The sequence below is a fragment of the Cucurbita moschata genome, unplaced genomic scaffold (assembly GCF_002738365.1).
Source record: "Cucurbita moschata cultivar Rifu unplaced genomic scaffold, Cmos_1.0 Cmo_Scf00045, whole genome shotgun sequence".
NCBI lineage: Eukaryota > Viridiplantae > Streptophyta > Magnoliopsida > Cucurbitales > Cucurbitaceae > Cucurbita > Cucurbita moschata.
Window position 1 is genome coordinate 1,362,818 of NW_019268561.1, and position 22,582 is coordinate 1,385,399.

Genomic DNA, 22,582 nt, shown 5'->3' on the forward strand with positions numbered 1-22,582 from the left:
TTATAAGGGATGCAGGGGAATGTCGAGGCTATCACGGGACTATCAAGTGTCAAATCTAGATTTTGAATCGTGATCCAAATCCTTAACATAGGTCGTTAGTGTTAGATGAACACAACTCTCCACAACGATATGATATTGTCCACTTTGAGTATAACCTCTCATGGCTTTACTTTGGACTTCCCAAGAGACCTCGTACCAACGGAGATAATATTCTTTAATTATAAACCCATGATCATTCTCTAAATTAGCCAACATGGGACTTTCGTCATCCAACAGTTAGATGTAGGAGAATATCGGGGCTATCAAGTGTCAAATATAGATTTCAAATTCTGATCCAAATCCTTCGTACAGATAACTACAGATTTACAGATTCAATAGCGTATTGCCAGAATGATTAATTCGCACCACTCTAAAAATGTATATAAGATAGAGGATGAAATTAAAAGCAAAAATCAATCTTGTTTTTAAATAATCAAAAGGAAATAAAGAAATTATTAATAAGTAATCATGTTTATAAAGATATGCATGTCATCATCATGTAATGGTGATGCATTTAATTTATTTATTTATTTTTTTTTTTTTTAATGTGTGAAAGACTAAGATCTTATATGATCCTTTGATTTAATTGTTATTAGTTTATGTCACTATTATTATAACAAAAATCATTAATATTTAAAAGATTATGGTTTTAATTATGCAAATAATCTCTCTTAAATCTCTCAAAGTTACCATCAAATATATTTTATTTTATTTTATTTATTTGATAGCCACCTCCAAGAAAAAAACAAAACAAAAATTAGGAGAAATCAAAAAAGTTGGGGGAAAAAGGCCTGCTGACGTAAGACTCCACAAGACAACGTGGACCAATCATTTTCCTCCATTCGTCTCAAAAAATTCAAGCTAAAATAGACGTCTGAGGGTAATTTAGTCATTTCATCCTTCGCCGCCATCTGTTTGTGCACAAAGCTGAGATACTCCATGACGCATCTATTCCTACCCTCAATAATAATACATCGATAATTTAAAATGTGTGGTCGGTCACGTGACTTTCGGTTTAGGCAAGCTGTATATAAATTATATTTTATATTTCAAATATCTCCAAATATAAATTTAATAAAATATAAGTTAATTTTTTGGGTCGGTTAAAAATAAATCACAAATTTTATGGATTAAGTTTGTTCCTAATTAAATAGAGATAAATGTAGCGGCCCAAGTCTACGGCGATCAGATATTGTCATCTTTGGATTTTCTCTCCTCGACCTCCGTTCAAGGTTTTTAAAATGAGTATAGTAAGGAGAGGTTTCCACACCTATGTAAAAAATAATTTGTTCCCCTCTTCAACCGATGTAGGGTTTCACAATCCACCTTTTTTGAGACCTCTGTCTTACTCGTTTCTCTCTCCAATCGATGTTAGATCTCACAATACACAATTTCATGACCCAGCGTCCTCGCTGACACTCGTTTTTTTCTCCAATAAATGTGGATCTCACAATAAAAATAAATATATATTTTACGAGCTAATATTTTATTTTTATTAAAAACAAAAATTTGAATAAATGACTCGAACCACCCGAACCAACTCACCTACAACCCGAGCAATTAGACCTGATCCAATTTTATAGGAAAGAAAAGTCCAACTATGTAAAAAGAATATACTTTTTTGAATCACTCTCCACTCTATATTTTTCAACATTTTTGTCAAGAGAAGAAAATAATTAGTTGAAAACGCATTTATTAATTTATTATTATTATTATCATTATTTAATAAAACGTCAATTTTCAACATTTATTAATATGAATTTTTAGACGTAATTTATTGTATTTTCATTTACTATCAATTTTTTTTTTTTTTGTTATAAAAATAAATAATATATTTGAATTTCTTATTTATATTTTTAATATAACATTTTATTAAAAATTATAAACAATTTTTTATTTATTTAGATGTTTCTAAATCGCATGGGTTGGAAAAAAAACGCTAAATTCTCGGCTTGATTTGAGCCTAAAACTTTCAAACCCACAAACAAATATTTCAACTATATAATAATTACCGTGGAAATAAATTAATTACAAAAGGAAAAAAAAAAAGTAGTTTAGAAATTAAATATTTATACGAATCAAAATAGATTAATTTTAAGTATTTATGTTTGGGTTTAAATTATATATTTCATTTAATTAAAGTTATAAAAATTATAGTATCCTTTCAGGATATTCATATTAGAAGATACTGTTGATATTTTTCATAATAATCGTACAGGATTCGATTAGCCCAATTCAATTCATACCGTATGGATTGAATTATGAAATTATTTAAATTAGATTGAGTTCAATTAAATAAAATTTTATGAATTTGTTTGGTTTAGGATTATTCTTATTAAATTAATTCAAATTTAATATATATATATATTTTTATTTATTTATTTAAATTCATAATTATTTATAAAATAATTTTTAAAAGTATATATTAATCTTATATAAATATTTGAAAATAAATAAATAGATGTTTTAGAGGTTTTACTTTTATTAAAAATAAAATTTTGAATGAATAACATGGAAAATGTGATGTCCCACATTGGTTGAGGAGGAGAACAAATCACCATTTGTAAAAGTGTGGAAACCTTCCCCTAGTAGACGCGTTTTAAAGCCTTGAGGGCAAGCCCGAAAGGGAAAGTCCAAAGAGGACAATATCGGCTAGAGGTGGATCTGGGTCGTTACAAATGGTATCAGAGCCAAAAATCGAACGATGTGACAGCCTTCTCGTTGTTCCTCAAAGGAGGGTAGACACGAGACAGTGTGCTACTAAGAACGCTAGACCCCAAAGGGGGATGGATTTGGGGCGGTCCCACATCGATTGGAGGCCAGCAAGGACTCTAGGTCCTGAAGGGAGGTAGATTATGATGTCACACCTTGATTGGGGAGGAGAACAAAATCACCATTTAAAGCCTTGAGGGCAAGCTCGAAAGGGAAAGCCCAACCAAAAAAGACAATACCGACTAGCAGTAGATCTGGGTCGTTACATTTCCACATATCCATTTATTGAATATCGACATAAAAAAATGAACGAACAAATATTTAGAATATAATAAAGTTTGATGTGAATATAAATATATTAATAATAAGAAGTTTTAATCGTATAATTTTAAAAAAGGTATTCATCAACGACATCAAAGTCGTGATAAATGGAGATCGGGATATGGGTACTGGTAAATGTAGTTGTCATGTATGATGTATGCATGAAATAATATCACATTAATTCTCACAACATATATTATAAACATACCTCTTCAATATTGACTATCATAGCTTATACAAATGGAACCTTACCAAATAATGCTACAAATTTGAAAAATAAAAATTAAATTAAATGCTTTACCAACTAATTCTAAAAATAAAAATTATATATAATTATTAAATATGAATATTTAATTTTGACATTTTGACTAATAAAATTATAATAAGTTAAAAATACATTTATTAAATTAATAATATAGACATGACAGAGTATAATATTTTATTTATAAATTTTTTTCTTCCAAAAAAGACAATTAAAAAAAATATTAATTTTTTTTTGCTTAGTAATGAAAATCAAATTAATTTCCATTTCCACCTATCTCGGAAATTTGAAAGTGTCTTTCTAGAATATAATATTTTCTTGTCCATTTTTAAAAAAAATCCATGATCATCAATCATGATTTTAGAAACAATTAAAAATCCAACGGTCCAGATTCGTCCTCTCTACTCGATGTCGTACAATCCGCCGCAGCAGATTCCTACCATCCCATACCTCACCCACTACCTCTTTCCTCTCTCCTCATTGAAAAATTAATCAACGGTTAGATGTTACCAACCAATATCAACCGTCGAATGCGAATTATATATATATATATTTAAAATAGAAATATTTTACTCTCTTTTTATTTACTCGATGTAAATTTGGTTTTGTAAATAATTTTTAACATTTTTTTAAATGATTTTGTCGCGATTAACGATGAACGAATTGCATATAAAACCCGAACATAGTAATAAATGATACACACTCCTTTTGAGAATAAAGTTTATAATCTTCTTTTATATCATAATAATAGAGAAAATTTAATTGTTTTTTATAATTATTTAACACGTGTATATACGTGAGAATTTTCTTATATCTTATACTAATATAGTACGATACTCTTGTAGTCCCGTACATAATTTAATTAATTATAATATTATAATATTAAATGAAAAATAATTTGAATTAATTTTTTACTCAAAAGGGATTGAAGATTTTTTTTTAAAGAATTAGAAAAGGAAAAAAAAAAAGAAATTGCGAGGAAAAATCAAACCCTCCAATAATCTCTCCTTATTTATATGCTTCATCCTCTGTTATCTTCTTCCTCAAACTCTCCTCTTCCATTTCTGCAACAAAATCTCTCTCTCTCTCTCTCTTTCTCTCTCTAAAATGGGTAGCGTTGAAGGAGAAAGAACAGCATCAGGGTTTGCAGCGAGAGACCCATCTGGGTTCCTCTCTCCATACACTTACCAGCTCAGGTCCGCCATAGAATTCAGCTCAAAGCATAAAAACCTCTGTTTTTTCTTGTTCTTGTTCTTGTTCTTCATCAAAGTTTTAAAATTGTGGTTGATTTGCAGAGAAACAGGGCCTGAGGATGTTCACATAAGAGTCATATGCTGTGGACTCTGCCACACTGACGTTCACAACATCAAAAATGAACTCGGAATGTCCAATTACCCCATGGTTCCTGGGTACTTTTAATTCCTCTGTTTTTCCTCTGTTTTACTCTGTTTTTTGAGCTTTTAATAATGGGTGTTTTTTTATTTTCTTGAAGGCATGAGGTTGTCGGAGAAGTGGTGGAAGTTGGGAAGAACGTGACGAGATTTAGAGTGAAGGATGTTGTCGGAGTTGGATGTATTGTCGGATCTTGTAAAAGCTGCGAACGATGTGAGACTGACAGAGAGCAATATTGCAATAACAGGATTTGGACTAATAATGATGTTTATTCCGACGGCCGCCCTACCCAAGGCGGCTTCGCCACCGCCATGGTCGTCGACCAAAAGTAAGCCGCCGTGGCTGTTCTCATCTTTTGACTTTTGATGTTATTGTTCTGATTTTGATGGTTTTGTTGTGTAGATTTGTGGTGAAAGTTCCAGATGGGATGGCGCCAGAGCAGGCGTCGGCGTTGCTATGCGCCGGCGTGACAGTATACAGCCCACTAAACCACTTCGGGCTGAAGAAAAGTGGGCTGAGAGGAGCGATCTTAGGCCTCGGCGGCGTTGGACACATGGGTGTGAAGATAGCAAAGGCATTGGGCCACCATGTCACAGTCATAAGCTCCTCCAACAAGAAGAGAGAAGAAGCTTTGGATCATCTCGGCGCCGACGACTACCTCGTCAGCTCCGACGATGCTCGGATGAAAGAAGCCGTGGACTCCCTCGATTACATCATCGACACCGTGCCAGCCCATCACCCTCTCGAGCCATATCTTTCGTTGCTGAAACTCGATGGGAAGTTAATCATGTTGGGCGTTATTAATAATCCTTTGCAATTCGTCTCTCCTATGGTCATTCTAGGTAAGCTCTGATACTATGTTAGGAATCATAACTCTTCATAATAATATGATATTGTTCACTTTTAGCATAAACTCTCGTGATTCTTACTTATAAACTTCACAATTATGCGTTCTGAACATAAATAGGGAGGAAGACGATTACAGGGAGCTTCATCGGGAGCATGAAAGAGACGCAAGAGATTTTGGAGTTCTTCAAAGAGAAGGAGCTGAGTTCAATGGTGGAAGTGGTGAAGATGGATTATGTAAACAAAGCCATTGAAAGGTTGGAGAAGAATGATGTAAGGTATAGGTTCGTGGTGGATGTGGAAGGAAGCAAGTTTTAAAGAGTATTATCAAACTTGGATGTTTGTTTCTTCTCTACTTTTTATGAACTTATATCAAAGGTTGAGCTTTATTTGTGTATGGTGGGCAAGTTTGAATATAAATTATTAAAAATGAATGCGTTCTTCAAAGTTTTGAAGCTATGAATCTACCTTTTTTGCACCAACTTTTGAGGCGATTGATTCTTAATCTTGAATGGATGAATACGAACAAAGAACAATGAAAAATTGTCACAATAAAGTCAAGAAAGTGTCTAAAAACATCGACATTATAGTGTTTTTTTTCCATTTCTTTTGAGATGGAAGAATATGAGAAACATGTCATTTCTATGTAATTGTACGAAGATGCTAAGACTTGCATTTGTTGAGAGGGACCGTTCATTTGAATTTTACTTGACAATAATGGTAAAGTTTGCATATAGATGTGATGGTTGTCATAAGCTTAGGAGAAACATAATGTACCGAAGGTTTTGGAATTAGGTAGAGCTTACCTTTTTCGAGTTGAAGATATTTATGTGGCCTTCTTAAAGATTTTTTAAGCTTCTTTTCGTATGAGTTTTGGACGTTAGTTTTCGTAAAGTGTAACATTGTCATACGGATTCGTGAACTTGTCACTTTTAGAATAAAATTGTAGGACTATCATGTGGTTATTATGATATGGTTGAATAGTACGTAGTTGACATAAAGTTTGGTGTCTTTATCGTGATAAGATTGTTGATACAACTATTTTTTATAATTATTATAAATGATTTGATCTAAATCGTTCATGTGTAGAGACATGTGAACGAGTGTATCTTATACAATGAGTTTATATAAAATTGAAATGCGAAATATTTGATCTCTTATTATAATTCTGTTAATTGAAGAGATTAATATTTCACAAAATAGTCATATGCAATTCGATCTTGATCCTAAGTGAGCTATAAACTCTTCTTGGTGAGCGTTTGTTCTTTGATTTACATGGGTGAAAGTGACTTTTGTAGTCGATTCAATAAACTTTCTATTTATAGGACTTGACCGAACAGGGAACAAGGAACATAGTTTCATGAGATGAAATTCACACATTTCATATAAACCAAAGGTCCACCCTCTCAGGAAAGGTGCTTAGTTTATTATTGAATTATAAAGAAATTGTTCATTTGAGAATCAGTGGTATTAAGGTATAAGATGTAACTACAGAGGAAAAATAGACTTTTGACCTAGCTGTAATTATGAATAACTCGTACAAAATAGATTTACTTGTAATGACTGTATCCATGAACCCAACTTATTCAACCGTGCATAAGAGTACGACTCTATGTTTGTTTTTTTAAAATGAAGTTAGCTCTGTAAACAGTAAACTAGTTGGAAGGTGATCATGGGTGTGTAAATAGAAAGATGGTTGGTTGTTAATAAGTGAGATTGGTTAGCTCATCCACCTCAAAACTCCACTTATGTAGTTTGATTCTTCTTTTCTCGTTTAAAATCACTTTCTACTCAATTTTTAATTCATCATTTCCTTAAAGACATCGAACGTTGGGTTAGAGTGTCTTAATTTTAGCTGGTGTTGTTCCACCTCCTCTCTACAATAAGAAAAGAACTTGTGGACCTTGGCTTGCCAATGCTATGGTTAGCCTAGACCTATGGGGTCGACCTCAACCACTTTTCTTCTTTTGTGGGTTTTTTTTTTTTTTTTTTTTGGTACACTCCTCGATTTGTTTCCTTATTCGAACTTCGAGGTAAGAAAAAGAAGAAAAGTATAGTCGATGAGACAGGTACCTCAAGTAGCAAATGGTAGTTGGACATTTATGTCGTGAATAGTTAAGGGTAAATTGGAATCTAATAAACTAACGATCTTATTTTTCTATTGAAATAGAGTCGCTACAACATGTATGATATGATGGAAGTTGTATGGAAGTCGTCCACACTCGTGCCACCCGGTACTGTTTTTGAAAAACTCATTTCAATGGAAGTCGTCCAAGAGTTGTGACACATGCATGTACCACAGGTTAGCTCGCTTAGGCCACAAGACCCAGGGGTGGTGGAGAGTTGACCCCTGCCTCATTCTGTAGTACATTTTGAGTCATTTTCAAACTTTTAGGCATAGACATGATTTTGGTGAATGGTCATATGGTGTTATGGAGCGTCCGTCTGGTGTCTGATTGACACCAAATTTGGTGAGCATTCATATTTCATATGGATGGACTTAACTCTAGAACCACATACCCAAATTCTTTCCGAAACCCCGACTTTTGAGGTTAAGGCCCAGGACCTACCCAGCCCTTCAACAAGCCTATCTTCGCCCATCTTGTCTATTTGATGTCTCTATCTTGCTTATGCCTCAACTTGTCTTCAATGTCCACTCTATGTGGTGTGTTAGATGCTGCACCGTCCTACTCGGTCGCATCATGACACTCATCTAGGCCCTCGTGTGGCCGGATGAGTGTCACTTGTGGGTCGCCGCTTCTCTTGTTGCAACGTGAAGGTCACAACCTACCTACTCTCTTCACAGTTAGGTTCTGACACATGTCACATTGCCTTTACCTGAAATGTAAGAGAAGCACATATCATGAGTATTTTAATAAATACTCATGAATGACCCCACTACAGGGTTGTGAAATGCACTCACATGCAATATGTTGTGACCTATCATCTAAAACATCATTTCATTTTCTGGGCTTTCCAATCCGGGCTAAATTGGATGTGTAGTATTTATCTACATTGGACCCACCAGGAGAGCTCGAAACCACCTGGGCCTGCTGGTTAGTCTAGCACTCGCTGACCGGCAGTTTTCGGACACCTAGAGGGAATATCGGACTTTGAATCATCATGGCGAACATTATGGTCATAATCAACCTCCATAGTGTATGCTTTCGTACTCATCATAGTGGGGAAGTATCCCGATGCACGTGAACATACAGTTATGAATGAGGTCCCCATACTTTCCATCATGGCATAATAAATGATGCAATACAGACTCCATCTTTCATAACAATTAAGTTTGGTAATTATGCATACATAATTCTTATACATCACTTCATACATAACATAACTTTCATGACATGGCATAGGAAGGTTGTGTTTCATAGATTTTCTTGTTTTAAAACATATCATGACATGTCATAGTATAACATATTATAGCATGTCATAACATAGCATTTCTTATCGTTACATAACATGATATTCCGTTTATACTATAGTATTATTTAGGATATCATATAGCATAACATAATATAACATCACATATCAAAGGTTATCACACACGACAAAGGCCACTAGGCACGTGTCATCAGACATAAAACAATTTTTCCAACCAAACCAAGAGTGAAACCACGTATTTCGTTGGTCTAAGCCGAAACTACTATGATCCCGTGGTGCTAATTTAACACTACTCTATGAAATTTAATTTTACCTAAAGAGACGTAATCATAAATTAGAATTCAATTGTCAAAATTAGTTCATCTAATTTTGTATAAAATAATTTGAACTTTACTCCAAGTAGAAGGTAGTCATACCAAACTTAAATTCTCACTAAGAGTTGAAATTAGTAGTAAAGGATATGAGCATATCAAACCCTAACCGGATCAGCCAAAAAGTCCACCTGGAAAGTTGTCATACTAACCTTAAACGCTTCAAAAGTAGTTATATTAATTTTAAACACTTCATATTAACCTTAAACACTTCAAAAGTAGTCATATTAACTTTAAACCCTTCATATTAACCTTAAACACTTCAAAAGTAGTCATATTAACTTTAAACACTTCATATTAACCTTAAACACTTCAAAAGTAGTCATATTAACCTTAAACACTTCAAAAGTAGGCATATTAACCTTCTGAAGAGTTGAAACCAATAGAAAAGGGTCCGAACATATCGAACCCACCCAAGCAATATCAGCCAAAAAACCGACCTAGAACCACTCAAGTGGGATGAAAGGAATTTCTTTTATAATAGAGTCCAACTCCCTACTTTCTCAACCTAAGTGGTGTTAGACAACTTTCATTTTCTTTTCTTTTGTTATTCCTTTTTAACTTTGGGTTATTACAAAATTTCTCGAGAACAAATTATATAACTTTTAAAATCATATAAACTAAAATTTAACCTTCTACCATACACAATGTATAATTTAACCAAAATAATGGATACACAATGTATAATTTAACCAAAATAACGGAGATGACTTGTCTCCGTGTAGCTCAAGGTGAATTTTCTCTCTACTTTATGCTTAAAACTGAATTCGCCCCAAAAAAAAAAATGGACATTCCTACCAAAAAGTTAGAGATGCAAATCCCGACATTACTCCGAAAAGAAAAAAGAGAAAAAAAAAACAGAATAATTGTGGGAGATTATGGTATTCCATTGAAAAGTTGGGTTGGTTCCAGTTTGTGATTTGCAGTTCATAAGACATCCTTTTCCAGCACCAGTCAAAAGATGGCGAAGGGAATAAGGCATCAGTTTCTGGTCAAATGGAAAGCAGTTTAAGAGATCTAAATAAAAGGTCTCTCTCTGCACATTGACAAACACATTCAGAAAGGCAGATGGAATTAATTTTCTTTTCAAGTGCTTTGTGTAAACTGCAAACAATGTATCAGCTAAAAATCATTACATCCAACAAATATCATCTATTTCATCAAACAAAAATTCAGCCGCGTTAACTCACTTGCAGCCCTGATGCACTACACTTCCTGATATCGCTCACCAATGGCCTGAAAAATTAGCAACTGAGGCTGTATCTACCCACACACTTCCTCCTTTCTTTTCAAGATGCAAGTGAAAAATAAATCTTTGATCTATCAATCCTGCGCCTCCTCCTCAAGGTATGTGTAGCCGAATCCGTAACTCGAGATTATAAGTTCCGACTGAAGTACATATTCATGAAATATCTTGATGGGTTGAAGCCAATCAAGATAACTGCAGCCATAAAAGGAAAGTGAAATTTACTTTCAGAATGAGAGCTCAGAAACAGGGAGTTGAGGGTTTCATTATGACTTACAGATTGGAGTAAGAACAAAGACCACACCAATTGGATAGAGGAAGAACGTAGTTTTCTCCAAAAATGGCAGTACTGCATTAGGGCACACGGTCAATAATTTCATGCAAGCAATCTTGCGGCTAACGGGAAACTTAGAAGTGACAGAAACTCGCACCCTTTTGATAATCATTTGATTTTTTATTCTTAGATCTTTTAGTACTACATTCACCTATAAGTTTCTTTCTTTTGCCATCTACTTTCTAAAAATGAAGAAACCTCAGCTTCTTATTCAAATAAATAAATGAAATAAAAAGGCACTTTTTCAAATTTTTGTAGTGTTCGGAAACATGAATTAAAAGTTACTTTTAGAAGCACAAGCACTTAACTAAAGCTTTTCCTAAATTCACATTGAACTTCCTAAGTGGCACCCACCTGAAATTTCTAAATGGGCCAAAAGTTCTAGCCATGAAGAGAAAAAGGGTTTATCCTCTCTGGTTCAGTCTACGGTCTAGCCATATTGAATCAACACAAAAATATACAGATTGGACAGAAATAAGAGAAGAAAACATAGCTTACCATCATAACCTAAAAAGTTGACGTAATGGTAATACGAAGCCCCGATCATGAAAAGTAAATTTGATAGCAATAACGGAATGAAGCCATGGGCCACCAGAAGCGGTGATATGAAATAATGGATCACTGCAAGGAAACCAATACTTCAACGTGGTATCATAGATGCTGGAAAGCAAAAAAACAAACAGAAATCTTCATCATACTTACCGTAAAGCAAAACAAACATTGGGAAGAAAGAATTGCAGTGCACATCAAATGCATAGAGCCTTGAACCAGTAAAAAATAAATAGATAAATAAATAAACCATATATCAATCAACTAATTAATAAGGCTCAATGGGAAGACATTGCTTAAATATGATAGAATACCAAAATCCAAAAGGCCAATAAAATGCAGATCTAAAAACTGACAAAAGTTGAAATGAAGTTATAAGCAATACTCAATAAAGCTAAAATTTAGAGAGGTAGATCTTGCCATTCAACCCGTTGCTCAACTACATGACTGCCTGGTGTCTCTTCCCGAAGGTAAGCATTTGTTAATAGCCTGAAAGTACATTTAAGTAATGAAATTGCTCACTATAAATTAGATCAGCATACTATAGAAATATTTTCAACAATAAAGAGAAATGAGTGAACTTCATACAGATGCTCGAGTGTTCAACTGTGATAGTAATTCAGCATTAACAAGTTGTAAACGGAAAGAAACTAGAAACGAAACTTCAACATAACTTAATACAGGTATTTAAAAGAAAACCGTATCAGAATACAGGGGTCCTCAAAAAGGGAAAGGGAGGAATGGATAATTATTGAAGCTCATGCCCAACAGGTGTAACAGTTAAGTTATCGATTTAAGACCTATTTGGAATGATGCTTTCTCAGTGCTTAATAAAAGGATTTCAAGTGCTAAAAGTGTCAGCATTGGAAATTCATTCCAAACAGGCACATAATATGCTACATCAAATTAGGGTGTCTCATATTCTTGGTGCTGACGCCAACCATTATCTACAAGATAAGAGCAACCAAAATATATGAAAAGAGATGAATCGTTCTGGGAATTTTTTCGTTGTGTAGTCAAACTAACTGATCACCCTTTATCTAACTTAGTTTATATTGTTCATATGCCTATTTTACTCAGTGCAGAAACGAATATCTGAAATTGAAGTCAAGAAAGCATTAGACAAGGCACATCTGATTAGGATGATTCAAGTCCAAAAAGCAAATCAAAACAGCCAAGAGAATAAATAATCAGTCAATCTCTAGGAGTAAGATGCATTCAAGATGATAGCAAATGATTATTTCTTGTGCTGACAAAAAATAAGTTGTTGATAAGATCATTTAGTAATATGCAATCACAGCAGGGAAATAGCTTACCAACAACAAGTAGCCAAAATCGCCCCAGTTATTAGCAAATGAGAGAGCAGTACTGAAATAACAACAAAGGTGGCATGTGATGCACTATGATCATATCTGAAATTGTTAACAAAATTTGACAATCAGAAAACACAAAAAAGGCATAAATTATCTGTCTTTCTTAATAGACAACTTCTTACAAAAAAAAAAAAAAACGAAAATAAGTCCAATTGCAACAAATCAAGAGAAGAGAAAACAATTATCACATGAAGTGTATAGGTGTGCATGTTTCTTTCAATTTATTTATCGTTTGTGTTTTTGCATGTGCATGTCTATTTGTTCATTGAGCGAAAGAGGAAGAGACCGATACACCTTCTCAAGCCTCTCTCTCTCTCACACACACACAAGGAGTCAGACAAATATTTTGGGAAGGACCTACCTTAATGGATGCACTTCATCATAAAATAAACCAACAAAGAGATGAGATACTACATAGAAGCATTGGCTACACTTACGCAGCACAGTAAGCCAAAGTTGCAACTGCCAAAAGAAGACTGCAAATCACAACAAAAGCAGGATCGTCACGTGCCCATTGATTCTTAGTTTCTGACACAAGAAAAAAGAAAACATCTTTTCATTTAAATTCTAATAAATGGAAAACCTTTATACCATACATATTATATCTACTGTTAAGACTTTTTCTTTTTTCTTTTGGAAAGGGAAACAAATTTCATTAATCCAATGAAATATACAAAAGAGATGAAGACCTCCAAGGCTAGTGTCGGTTAGAAAAATCTCCTCTAAAAAAACTATCCATCTTACATTAAGTAGCTGCTGCATACAAAATGAGATCATAAAGATAAACAAGGTTTCTCCCCTTTCTACCAAACGTTCTATTGTTCCTTTTAAGCCAGAAAAGGAAGATTGCTTACCAACTTTTTTTTTTCTTTTTTTTTTTGTCATTTTCAGATGAAAATAGACATCCCATAAAATAAAATTTGTCAACTGGGAAAGCCTTTTGTGACATCCCATAAATTTTTATGCACATCAAATAAAATAATGATAAGATCTCATTCAAATAGAAAAGGTGTTGATTTTGGGCGTAAACGCTACACTAGTTATGACCCCCATGTAATAGCGTATGTAGTCAAGTTTGTTAACTTCATAACAATGCTGGAGAGTTCTTTGATTCAATTTCAACTAGAAACGCCACCTCTCTGTCAAATAACCCAATGAACTTCTACCCATCAATCACTGAACATCTAGCTAATTAGTATGCGATGGAAAAATCAATTAACAAAATCACAAATCCTGACCATAAGAGGATTTGAGAAATACCCAACACGGAAAAGAAATAGACATACAGAAAATAAGAACTAGGTATCAGATCCTCAAGATAAAAGAACCATCGCCATCACTTTTCTCTTGAACCAATTACGTGCAAAGCTCGAAAACCTATTCTTACAATAAGCATCAATTCAACAGAACACATGCAAAGCCCACACCAACGCTCTCAACTGGTCTCAGTATAACTAGAGCCCACTATATCAATTAGAAAATGATTAGATTTGAACTTTCAATGCTACTTATATTATGATTTTAGATTGATGATAATTTCTCTACCCAATAGCTTCTGAGATTAATATTATGAGAAACATCCCAACACAACAAGGAAGCTAACAAGCAAGAATTGAGACCTAAGAGAAGCACACAAACAAGCAAGAGTCGGAGACCCAAGAATCAGTCTCCCAAAATTTAATGGTCCACCTCCACGGCTCCATCCCTAATTCACAATTGCCATTTAGAATATAGCAATGAGCTTCCCCTCAGAAATACGCATGCTAATCCAATACTTCTATGTATCAACCTGAATTCAAAACCCTGCATGTTTTAGAAAAGGAATACGTTTTGAATTTAATTCACTACCTTCACCAAGTAGCGTGTTACATTGGTAGTATTAACCATGAGAAAAACTCAACACAAAGTTAAAGAGCAAAGTGTATATTGCAAAAGATCTAAACAACTTATAAACTAAATAACACATAACTGTAAAGCGAATGAGTACAATAACAGATTTTTCAGCACCATTAAAATCATTAGAAAAAAATAAAATAAAGAACTCTTTGGTGGGAGATGTACTTACGCTTGTGATACTTGGTATGCTGATAGCTGGGTCCAAGAAAAATTCAACCAAAAATCCAAATACGAACGATTAGGAAAGGGCTAAAATTAAACTTGAAACAAAGTTCGATTCATCTCTTAGTGAGTGACAATAGTCAATAAGAACCAATACGTACACAACTTTCGGTGAAGTGCATAATTGAAGCATTTGCCAGAATGTATATTCGATGTCCATTTGTTGCCACTGCAATTAGCCAGATAAAGTGATGACTTGTGAAATTAATGGCATCAAGCAAGCAGCATGTCATAAGAAGGCGATTAATAAAAAAAATATTAGTTTCATTTTGGGGCCAATTTCCGACAAATTTTTTTTGTAAAACATGAAGATGACAAAATTTCAAGAACTGCAAAGAGAACAGAACTAGCCAAAGCATGTTGGGGAAGCAATAAATTACATTACAAATCCAGTTGCTCTCGCCGAACAATCTAACTATACAGTAGCTTGAATTCACAAGATCCAAGACTCCACGTGGCACGCAACCAATACATCGGGGATCAAACAGCGTAATGCAAATCACGAATAACAAAACAACAGATGATCTAACCGAAACGAAGCAGGTAGGAAGAATCGCGGTTAAAATACAAAATAAGAACAAAATTTCGGAAGGAACTATAACAACACTGTTCCACCAATGCTAACACAGAGAAAAAAGATAAAGGCATACGGATTCCTCAAAGAACAACAACATTAAATCAGATGATCGTATACAGTCTTCATCAGCCACATCCGTGAAAATGAATCCTTAAACAAATTGGATGCGAAAAGTAGCAGTTTGATTAACATATAGAACGGATCTGCTAGGGATGGAAAATAGACATAATCTGAGGGAGTGAGAGAACCTTGACAATTCGACGAAGGTACTGTAGATACATGGGATTAGCTCGAGAAGTAGAGGACGAGGAGCGCCCTCTGGAAGCTGTGGGCAACATCTCTGTGTGTACTTCAAATCGCGTCGCCTTCTTCGTCCAGTGACAGCTTGAATTCTTCTGGTGACTCCGAGATCTGTGAATTTTCCGAACAGAATGCTTCTCTCTTCTCCGTCGATGAGTTTCCAGAAAACGGGCGAAGGAAGGAAGAAACACAATGCTCTCTCTCTCTCTCTCTCTTCAAATGTTGGATAAAAAATGATTTTGGGCTAAGTTTATAAAATAATACTTCAAAATTACTTTTATCGTTATTTTTCTCTCACATTATACTTTATTTAATTAATTAAACTTCACCATATTCTTAAAAAAATGTCATTAAATTTTAGCAAAGATTTCATTTTTCAGTTTTATGTCTAAATCTCTAAATTTTTCATTTGGTATTTAATGGTTTTTTTTCTGATACTTTGTTCGAAGACTTTAAAGGGAAAAAAAAAGAGTTGAGCCTCGATTAAGAGGCATACTTTGTTTGTTGGATGGAAGTCCCACGTCCGCTAATTTAGGAAATGATCATGGGTTTATAATTAAAGAATCCTATCTCCATTAGTCTCGAGACCTTTTGGGGAAGCCCAAAACGCAAAACCATGAGAGTTTAGGCTCAAAGTAGACAATATTATATCGTTGTGGAGATTCGTGTTCATCTAACATGGTATCAGAGTCATGCTCTATCAAATTAAATTTTATGTTTAAGTAAGAATGTTGGATATGTTTATGGTCGAGGCTCAAGTTTAAAATTTTAAAACTTCTCATATATTAAGAGATTTGTTCTCCGTTCAATTAAGAAAAAAATAATTGTCTAGCACTAGAAGTTATAATCACTACTCCACAAACTAAAGAATCAACGGTATCAACACATCATACATAGAACATGAACTATTAACGCTCCAATCTCGTATTAACCAAATTCACAGAGTAATGAAATATCATTAACATTAGTTAAACATAATTTAAGATAATCCTTTGAATTTATAGTACCATATTTAAAAGTGACTTAGACATTGATTGAGATCATCCATCCATCCATCCATCCATGAACCGAACCATACCAAAAAATATTTCAAATTGATATTCGTCTTCCATGACAAAAACCGAAAACAGATTGTTCATTAAAATTCAAAATTCATAAATTGATCAAACAAAATATAAAATAAGCAATACCAAAGCTTCCAAATCAACCATGTAAATATTGTTCATTAAAAAAAAAGAAAAAAAAAAAGAACAATGTTAATATTAAAACCGAAAACAGATTAAAACTTTAAAACTCATAAACAGTACCATATTTGAAGCTAAACTTCATGACCAAGAAAGGCTTTTGATTTCCACTCACACCAGAAAAGAGAGTACCCTAATCAGATGGATCTCAACAGTCACAACAGAAATTCAAATGGCTTTAATTACGCTAAAATAATCGATCAATTCGTACAACGTCACCTCCGATGTTGAATCCACTGCTGCATTAACCAACTAGAAGGGCGACGGTGGAGGTTATGCTATTTGGGGGATACGAATGCTCTCAGCAGCAGGTAATGTCACCGACCGCAGTAGCTCCAACGAGAAAACGAGCCCGAGGAAATGCGAGAGGATAGTGTTTGCAGAAGCCTGCAAAAGGGGAAGTTAAGGAAGTTATTAAATGGCAGTTGGTTCATATGCTTGAGTGAGTAATCATATCTAACGGCTCAAGCCCACCGCTAGCAAATATTGTCTTCTTTGGGCTTTCCCTTCTGCAATTTCCCTCAAGGTTTTAAAACACATTTGCTACGGAGAGGTTTCTACACTCTTATAAAGAATGCTTTGTTCCCATCTCCAACCGATGTGAGATCTCACAATCCACCTCCCTTGGGGGCCAGCGTCCTCGCTGGAACACCGCCCGATGTCAGTCTCTGATATCATTTGTAACAGCTCAAGCTCTCTGCAAGCAGATATTGTTATCTTTGAATTTTTCCTCAAAGTTTTAAAACGTGTCTGCTAGAGAGAGATTTCCACACCCATATAAAGAATGCTTCGTTCCCCTCTTCAACCAAGGTGGAATCTCACATCATATCCAGCAATGCAGCAATGGAATTCAATCATATGCCTTTTTAGCGTACCAGTTCCATCAATTTTCAACCTTATTTTCAATGACATGTACATGCAACATTTTTCCAAGTCCAAACTCTGAAGATCTTTTATTTTTTTTTTTTCAGCAAAATAACCATTGAGAAAAAACGTACCTGTACCAAGAATACATCCCAAGCAAGAACAGGGCTATTCCCAGGCGAGGCTGCCTGGAAATATGGAGTTGCAGAGGAAGTAAGAGCCTTAGCAACTAACAATCCCACCGACGCTTGCATCCCCAGAATGGCAGCACCCATGCCCAGAAGGTTCATCACAATTCCATTTTTTAGACTATTCACGACATCGGCCCGAGGAGGAGCCTGAAATCAGGATCAACAAATAAAACGCCGTAACATGAGTTTGTCAATTTTCTACTTCATCTTCCACATGCTCATGTTTTGCATCTAAAATTACGTAAAAAGAAGCTATACATTCAGATACCAGATCACAGAATCAAGCCTATTGGTGCAATATGGCAAAAATAAATGAGAGGAACCAAGGAAAGGAAGCATACTGAAAGCTGGAAATATTACCTTGGAGGGCTGGTTTGCAGTTCGTCGAAGTTTACCAGAAAGCCGAATGTAACCAAAGGACCAAAATACAGAAATGAAAGCTGCCACAATACCACCAGCAGTAGCATAAAAAGTGGCAGGTGATGTAATTTTCCCGGTGATGACAACAGAACATGAAAGAATAACGGCAGCCACAACAGTGAGCACCAACTGTCCCCAAAATCCAAGATTACCCAACCTCTTGAAGTACCTCGATGTCTTCTCTAATCTCTTTGCCACCTAAACCATCAAAACAACTTGGTTCGTCATATGTTAGCAATACTCATAATGAAGCAATCTAGGAACCTATTGAAGAACACTCGCAAGAAATCATTGTTCAACTCAAAAGTAATGACTACAAAGGCATAGCACTTGACTATATGCTGCCAATTAACTGACAGTAACGTAGTAAACCACTTAACAAACCACAAACTAATTAAGCCACTAAACAAGCAATTAATAACAACAACAGCAGGATAATGGTCAGAACACAATATTATCCTAGATGACAAAATCGGATTTTTTTTTTTTTTTTCACTTTGTGAGAGTCATAAGAACGTAGTATTAAAACAAATTTTATTGTTTTTTTCCCATTTAATCTATTCCAGCCTAGTTTGATTATAATGAAGAAACAATTTAAACACCTATGCTCAGCACATAAGCATGATTTTTCTTACTTATGCTCGGCACATAAGCCACCTAAGCTTCTGCTTTTTCTGTCCATTATAAACTGCGAGCTTACATTCACACGCACTTTCTCACCTGCTCTCTGCTCGAGTAGTTTCTCTTCTCTTGTACAAAATCACTCCACTTTCCCTACTTAGAATGCTTATTCTTCCCAAAATATGTTAAATGTCATGGACTTCACTAAGCGCCTAGTCTCCAACCCCTGATATCAACCTCTGATTATTAATCCATTTGAAGATTGCATGCTATGTTGTGCTTCAAAACAATACCCTGTAGCCTCTAGTTTGAATATTTCATTCAAAAAGTTGCTCATGGAGCTACTAGGTCAACCACAGAGCTTGATGATTTTCTTAAAAAATAAAAAAGCTATAGAAGCTTCACAATTTGATGCATGCTCACGAACCATCTTTCTTATCCCCTTCCAGTATGATACCTCCATGACACTTAACAAATGCTGAGGATGTTCCTCTAATATCACACTGTATAATAAAATGTCTGTCAAAGAAACAAAGTTCCATAAACAGTTGCACCAAGTTCATCGTGCCTAGAATGTACTGCCTGCGTCCTTTCTCATGGTGTACACTTGTTCAGAGTGTACTTAATATACTGTCTATAGCTCTAGTGGCTTACTTTCTATGTGTAATTTCTTATGCTTGGTAGCTAATCTACCTACATTCTACTCTTCCATGCCTGTCAACTACAAATGTGATTTAGCTGTTCCCTTATTCTGCTTTCTCAGGAAATAGCTAAAGAGTTACAAAGCGTAAACGTTCATTAATAATATAATAGAAACATCCAGTCGTTAAAATTAGAGACAAGAATTTTCTAAAACTAATGTAATTGATTCATCAATGATAAAACCAACATAAAATTCTTCATGATTTCACGCGTAATTTTCAAGGCTACATTCCTCATCTTAAGTAAAATAACAACCGAAAGAATCAAAAGAACGAGAACCTGAGCCAGTTTCAACTTTTCAGCCTCATCAATTGGGGGAACCGTCGGCGAAATGGAACTAGAAGAAGCGCGTGTTTCCAAACAAAATTTTCCTCTCCTATGCTCCAGAGTACCAAAAGTCTTTGAAAGCAACAACGAAGAAGAAGAAGAAGAAGAAGATCGAATGGCGCTTAACGAAGGAAGTGAATTGGAAGGAGAATTGAGATCGGACGCTTGACGGCCTCGTACAGAGAAAGGCCGGCAATGGAAGCGGCTGAGGTGAAAATCCGATGAATAGACTGCGGCGGCCGGGAAGGCACCGGTGCGAGCTACCGGCAAGAGCAGCGACTGCATGACTTACAGGCAGAGAGGCTATAGTAGATGTTAGAGTAGTTAGCGTTTCGCCTGAGTTTTGGGGTTGGGTTCTAAATATTTAACCCTTTTTTTATTTTTATTTTTCGTTTCCTTTTCCGGTAAGTTATTCAAAGTTTTGTTTCTTTATGTTGTTTTCTCGACAATAGTGATTCATAAGTTCCTGTCTTTTTTTGGTTCTTTGCTTGTCATTGGAGAATAGTTACACGTGTATTCTCGTCGATCAATTCATTTCTCCTCCACATGACACGAACGATAAAATTTGTTTGAGATGGAAGAATGTGGCTTACAATATAAAATTGCACGTTGATGTTGCGTTTGTCTCACAGTCTGAAGTTCAAGTCAATTTAGAAGAAAGTCAGTGTAGCTGTTTGAAATTCGGCAGTGTTTACCTTCTTCAAGTTGAAGAAAGTATCGATATAACTCTCTTCGAGTTTTTGTCAACCTTTTTTTAGATTAGGTCAAAAGAGAACTGGATTGGGTCGGATCACTGCATTGGGTGCATGCCCCCATATGAGGTTAACCGTGAAACTTTTGATTCGATTCAAGTTTCCATTTTCTTTCTTGTTTGATGGTGGGGCTTCCTTCGTTGTCAACTTCTCCCTACCCGATAGTTATATGCAGTAAGCTGTTGTTGTTGTCTTTTGCTTACATCCCCATATAACACCAATTTCAATTTCTCAAATCTTGCTTTCAAAACTTTCTGTCTCCATTTTCTAAAACTTTCTTCTTGAATTGGGGTCAGAGGCTCGTAAGCGACGCAAGAACGAATAGGTTTAACTCACTTGTTGCTGAAAAGTGAGTGCCGCACAATCGCAAGTCTGCTGGCATCAAAGTGCGATTGTGACAACAGATCTTATTTTGTCTTTAGCATGTTTTATTCTAATGGTTCATCAATAATATTAGCCCTCACTTCTTTATTGGGATTCATGGTTTCGTTTCGATATTTTATAGACTAACTGAATTGAGCTCAATCTTGGAAGATTATAGTGATCCATTTCTTAACATATCTTTATTTGACTTTATGATATTCTCCCTTAAAGAGATGAAAATCAATTTCGGTTAGATCGATTAGAGCCTTATGATTGGTTTACCTAAGCTGACACCATACATGCTCATGGTTAGATCGATTAGAGCCTTAATCTACCTCAAAGTGTATCTACTCTTTATCTAGGCCTTTCTCTATGTTTATAATGTGATTCTTGTGTGTCATGTATTAGTGAGGTGCGACATCGTTTTTTATTCCAATACTAATGACCTGAAGGGACATTATAAATTTATAGTCATTCATTACCAAATTTTAATTTACGAAGGCCTAAGTGGCGAACCCTAAGTAGGTTCATAATGTCATGCCAAGTTCTAGGGGGTGACCCTCGTGCCTGCTAACTACTTAGTACCTATGTGGTCCCTCACTCATCCTACGAGTTAGTCTATGTAGTATGGCCCTAGTTCGATTCCACAGGTTATCAAGCTCTAATCTCATCACGTTCTAGGCTTATCAAGATCTGTTCTCAAGGCACTACCATATCAGGACCAATCTAGGTCTACACCTTGGTGCACAAGCAGACCCCACCAATTAAGACAGGTTCACTACTATGATAAGAATCACGGTGTTCCAAATGGACTTATTTACGGGCAAAGCTCAATTGATTTCAAACCTGTTTATTTATCCACTCAAGCACATCAAATTATTTTTAATTTCATAAATTATGTAATGGTCAAATGGTCAATTTGACTTTGTCTCGTGTGGAGATTAAAGAGGATCAAGATTAAATCCCGACCACAAACGTCTTTGTTGGGAGACTATAAATACCCACAATTGTTATATAAAAATCAGATTGGTGGATGAATGAAATTGAGATCTCGAATTGAGATGTTTTCCCTTAGAAATCCGAACATCAATTTTGTCATTTCTAAGTTTCAATCAATTCTTGTGGTAAAATTGCATCTGAGTCATTCAATCAAGCCTTGATCAAGTTCGATTGTAGAGTGACTCAATTTAGAACAAGGTTCCAAATCTTGCTTCTAGATCTTTGATCGTAAGAGGCAATCTAATTCTAGCATTATCTCTTGGTTG

The 22,582-nt window shown here is 35.1% G+C and overlaps 3 protein-coding genes across 3 annotated transcripts; 1 reads left to right on the forward strand and 2 right to left on the reverse strand.

Annotated features, from left to right (window-relative positions):
* Positions 1-4,408: 4,408 nt before the first annotated feature.
* On the forward strand, positions 4,409-6,019 carry LOC111434656 (cinnamyl alcohol dehydrogenase 1-like). Its single transcript, XM_023072124.1, has 5 exons — positions 4,409-4,530; positions 4,630-4,743; positions 4,827-5,054; positions 5,129-5,568; positions 5,694-6,019. Exons 1-5 carry the CDS (start codon positions 4,442-4,444, stop codon positions 5,888-5,890), a joined length of 1,068 nt encoding a protein of 355 aa, XP_022927892.1. The 5' UTR covers positions 4,409-4,441; the 3' UTR covers positions 5,891-6,019.
* A 4,335-nt stretch (positions 6,020-10,354) lies between these two features.
* On the reverse strand, positions 10,355-16,068 carry LOC111434634 (protein unc-50 homolog). Its single transcript, XM_023072099.1, has 10 exons — positions 15,782-16,068; positions 15,058-15,125; positions 14,904-14,929; positions 13,276-13,366; positions 12,782-12,877; positions 11,886-11,954; positions 11,619-11,677; positions 11,415-11,537; positions 10,860-10,931; positions 10,355-10,777 (listed from the first exon to the last, which is right to left on the reverse strand). Exons 1-10 carry the CDS (start codon positions 15,869-15,871, stop codon positions 10,713-10,715), a joined length of 759 nt encoding a protein of 252 aa, XP_022927867.1. The 5' UTR covers positions 15,872-16,068; the 3' UTR covers positions 10,355-10,712.
* Positions 16,069-17,119: 1,051 nt separating this feature from the next.
* LOC111434471 (protein TIC 21, chloroplastic-like) lies at positions 17,120-20,551 on the reverse strand. Its single transcript, XM_023071879.1, has 4 exons — positions 20,155-20,551; positions 18,493-18,750; positions 18,076-18,279; positions 17,120-17,464 (listed from the first exon to the last, which is right to left on the reverse strand). The coding sequence occupies exons 1-4, from the start codon at positions 20,485-20,487 to the stop codon at positions 17,351-17,353; spliced, it is 909 nt and encodes a 302-aa protein (XP_022927647.1). The 5' UTR covers positions 20,488-20,551; the 3' UTR covers positions 17,120-17,350.
* Positions 20,552-22,582: the final 2,031 nt, after the last annotated feature.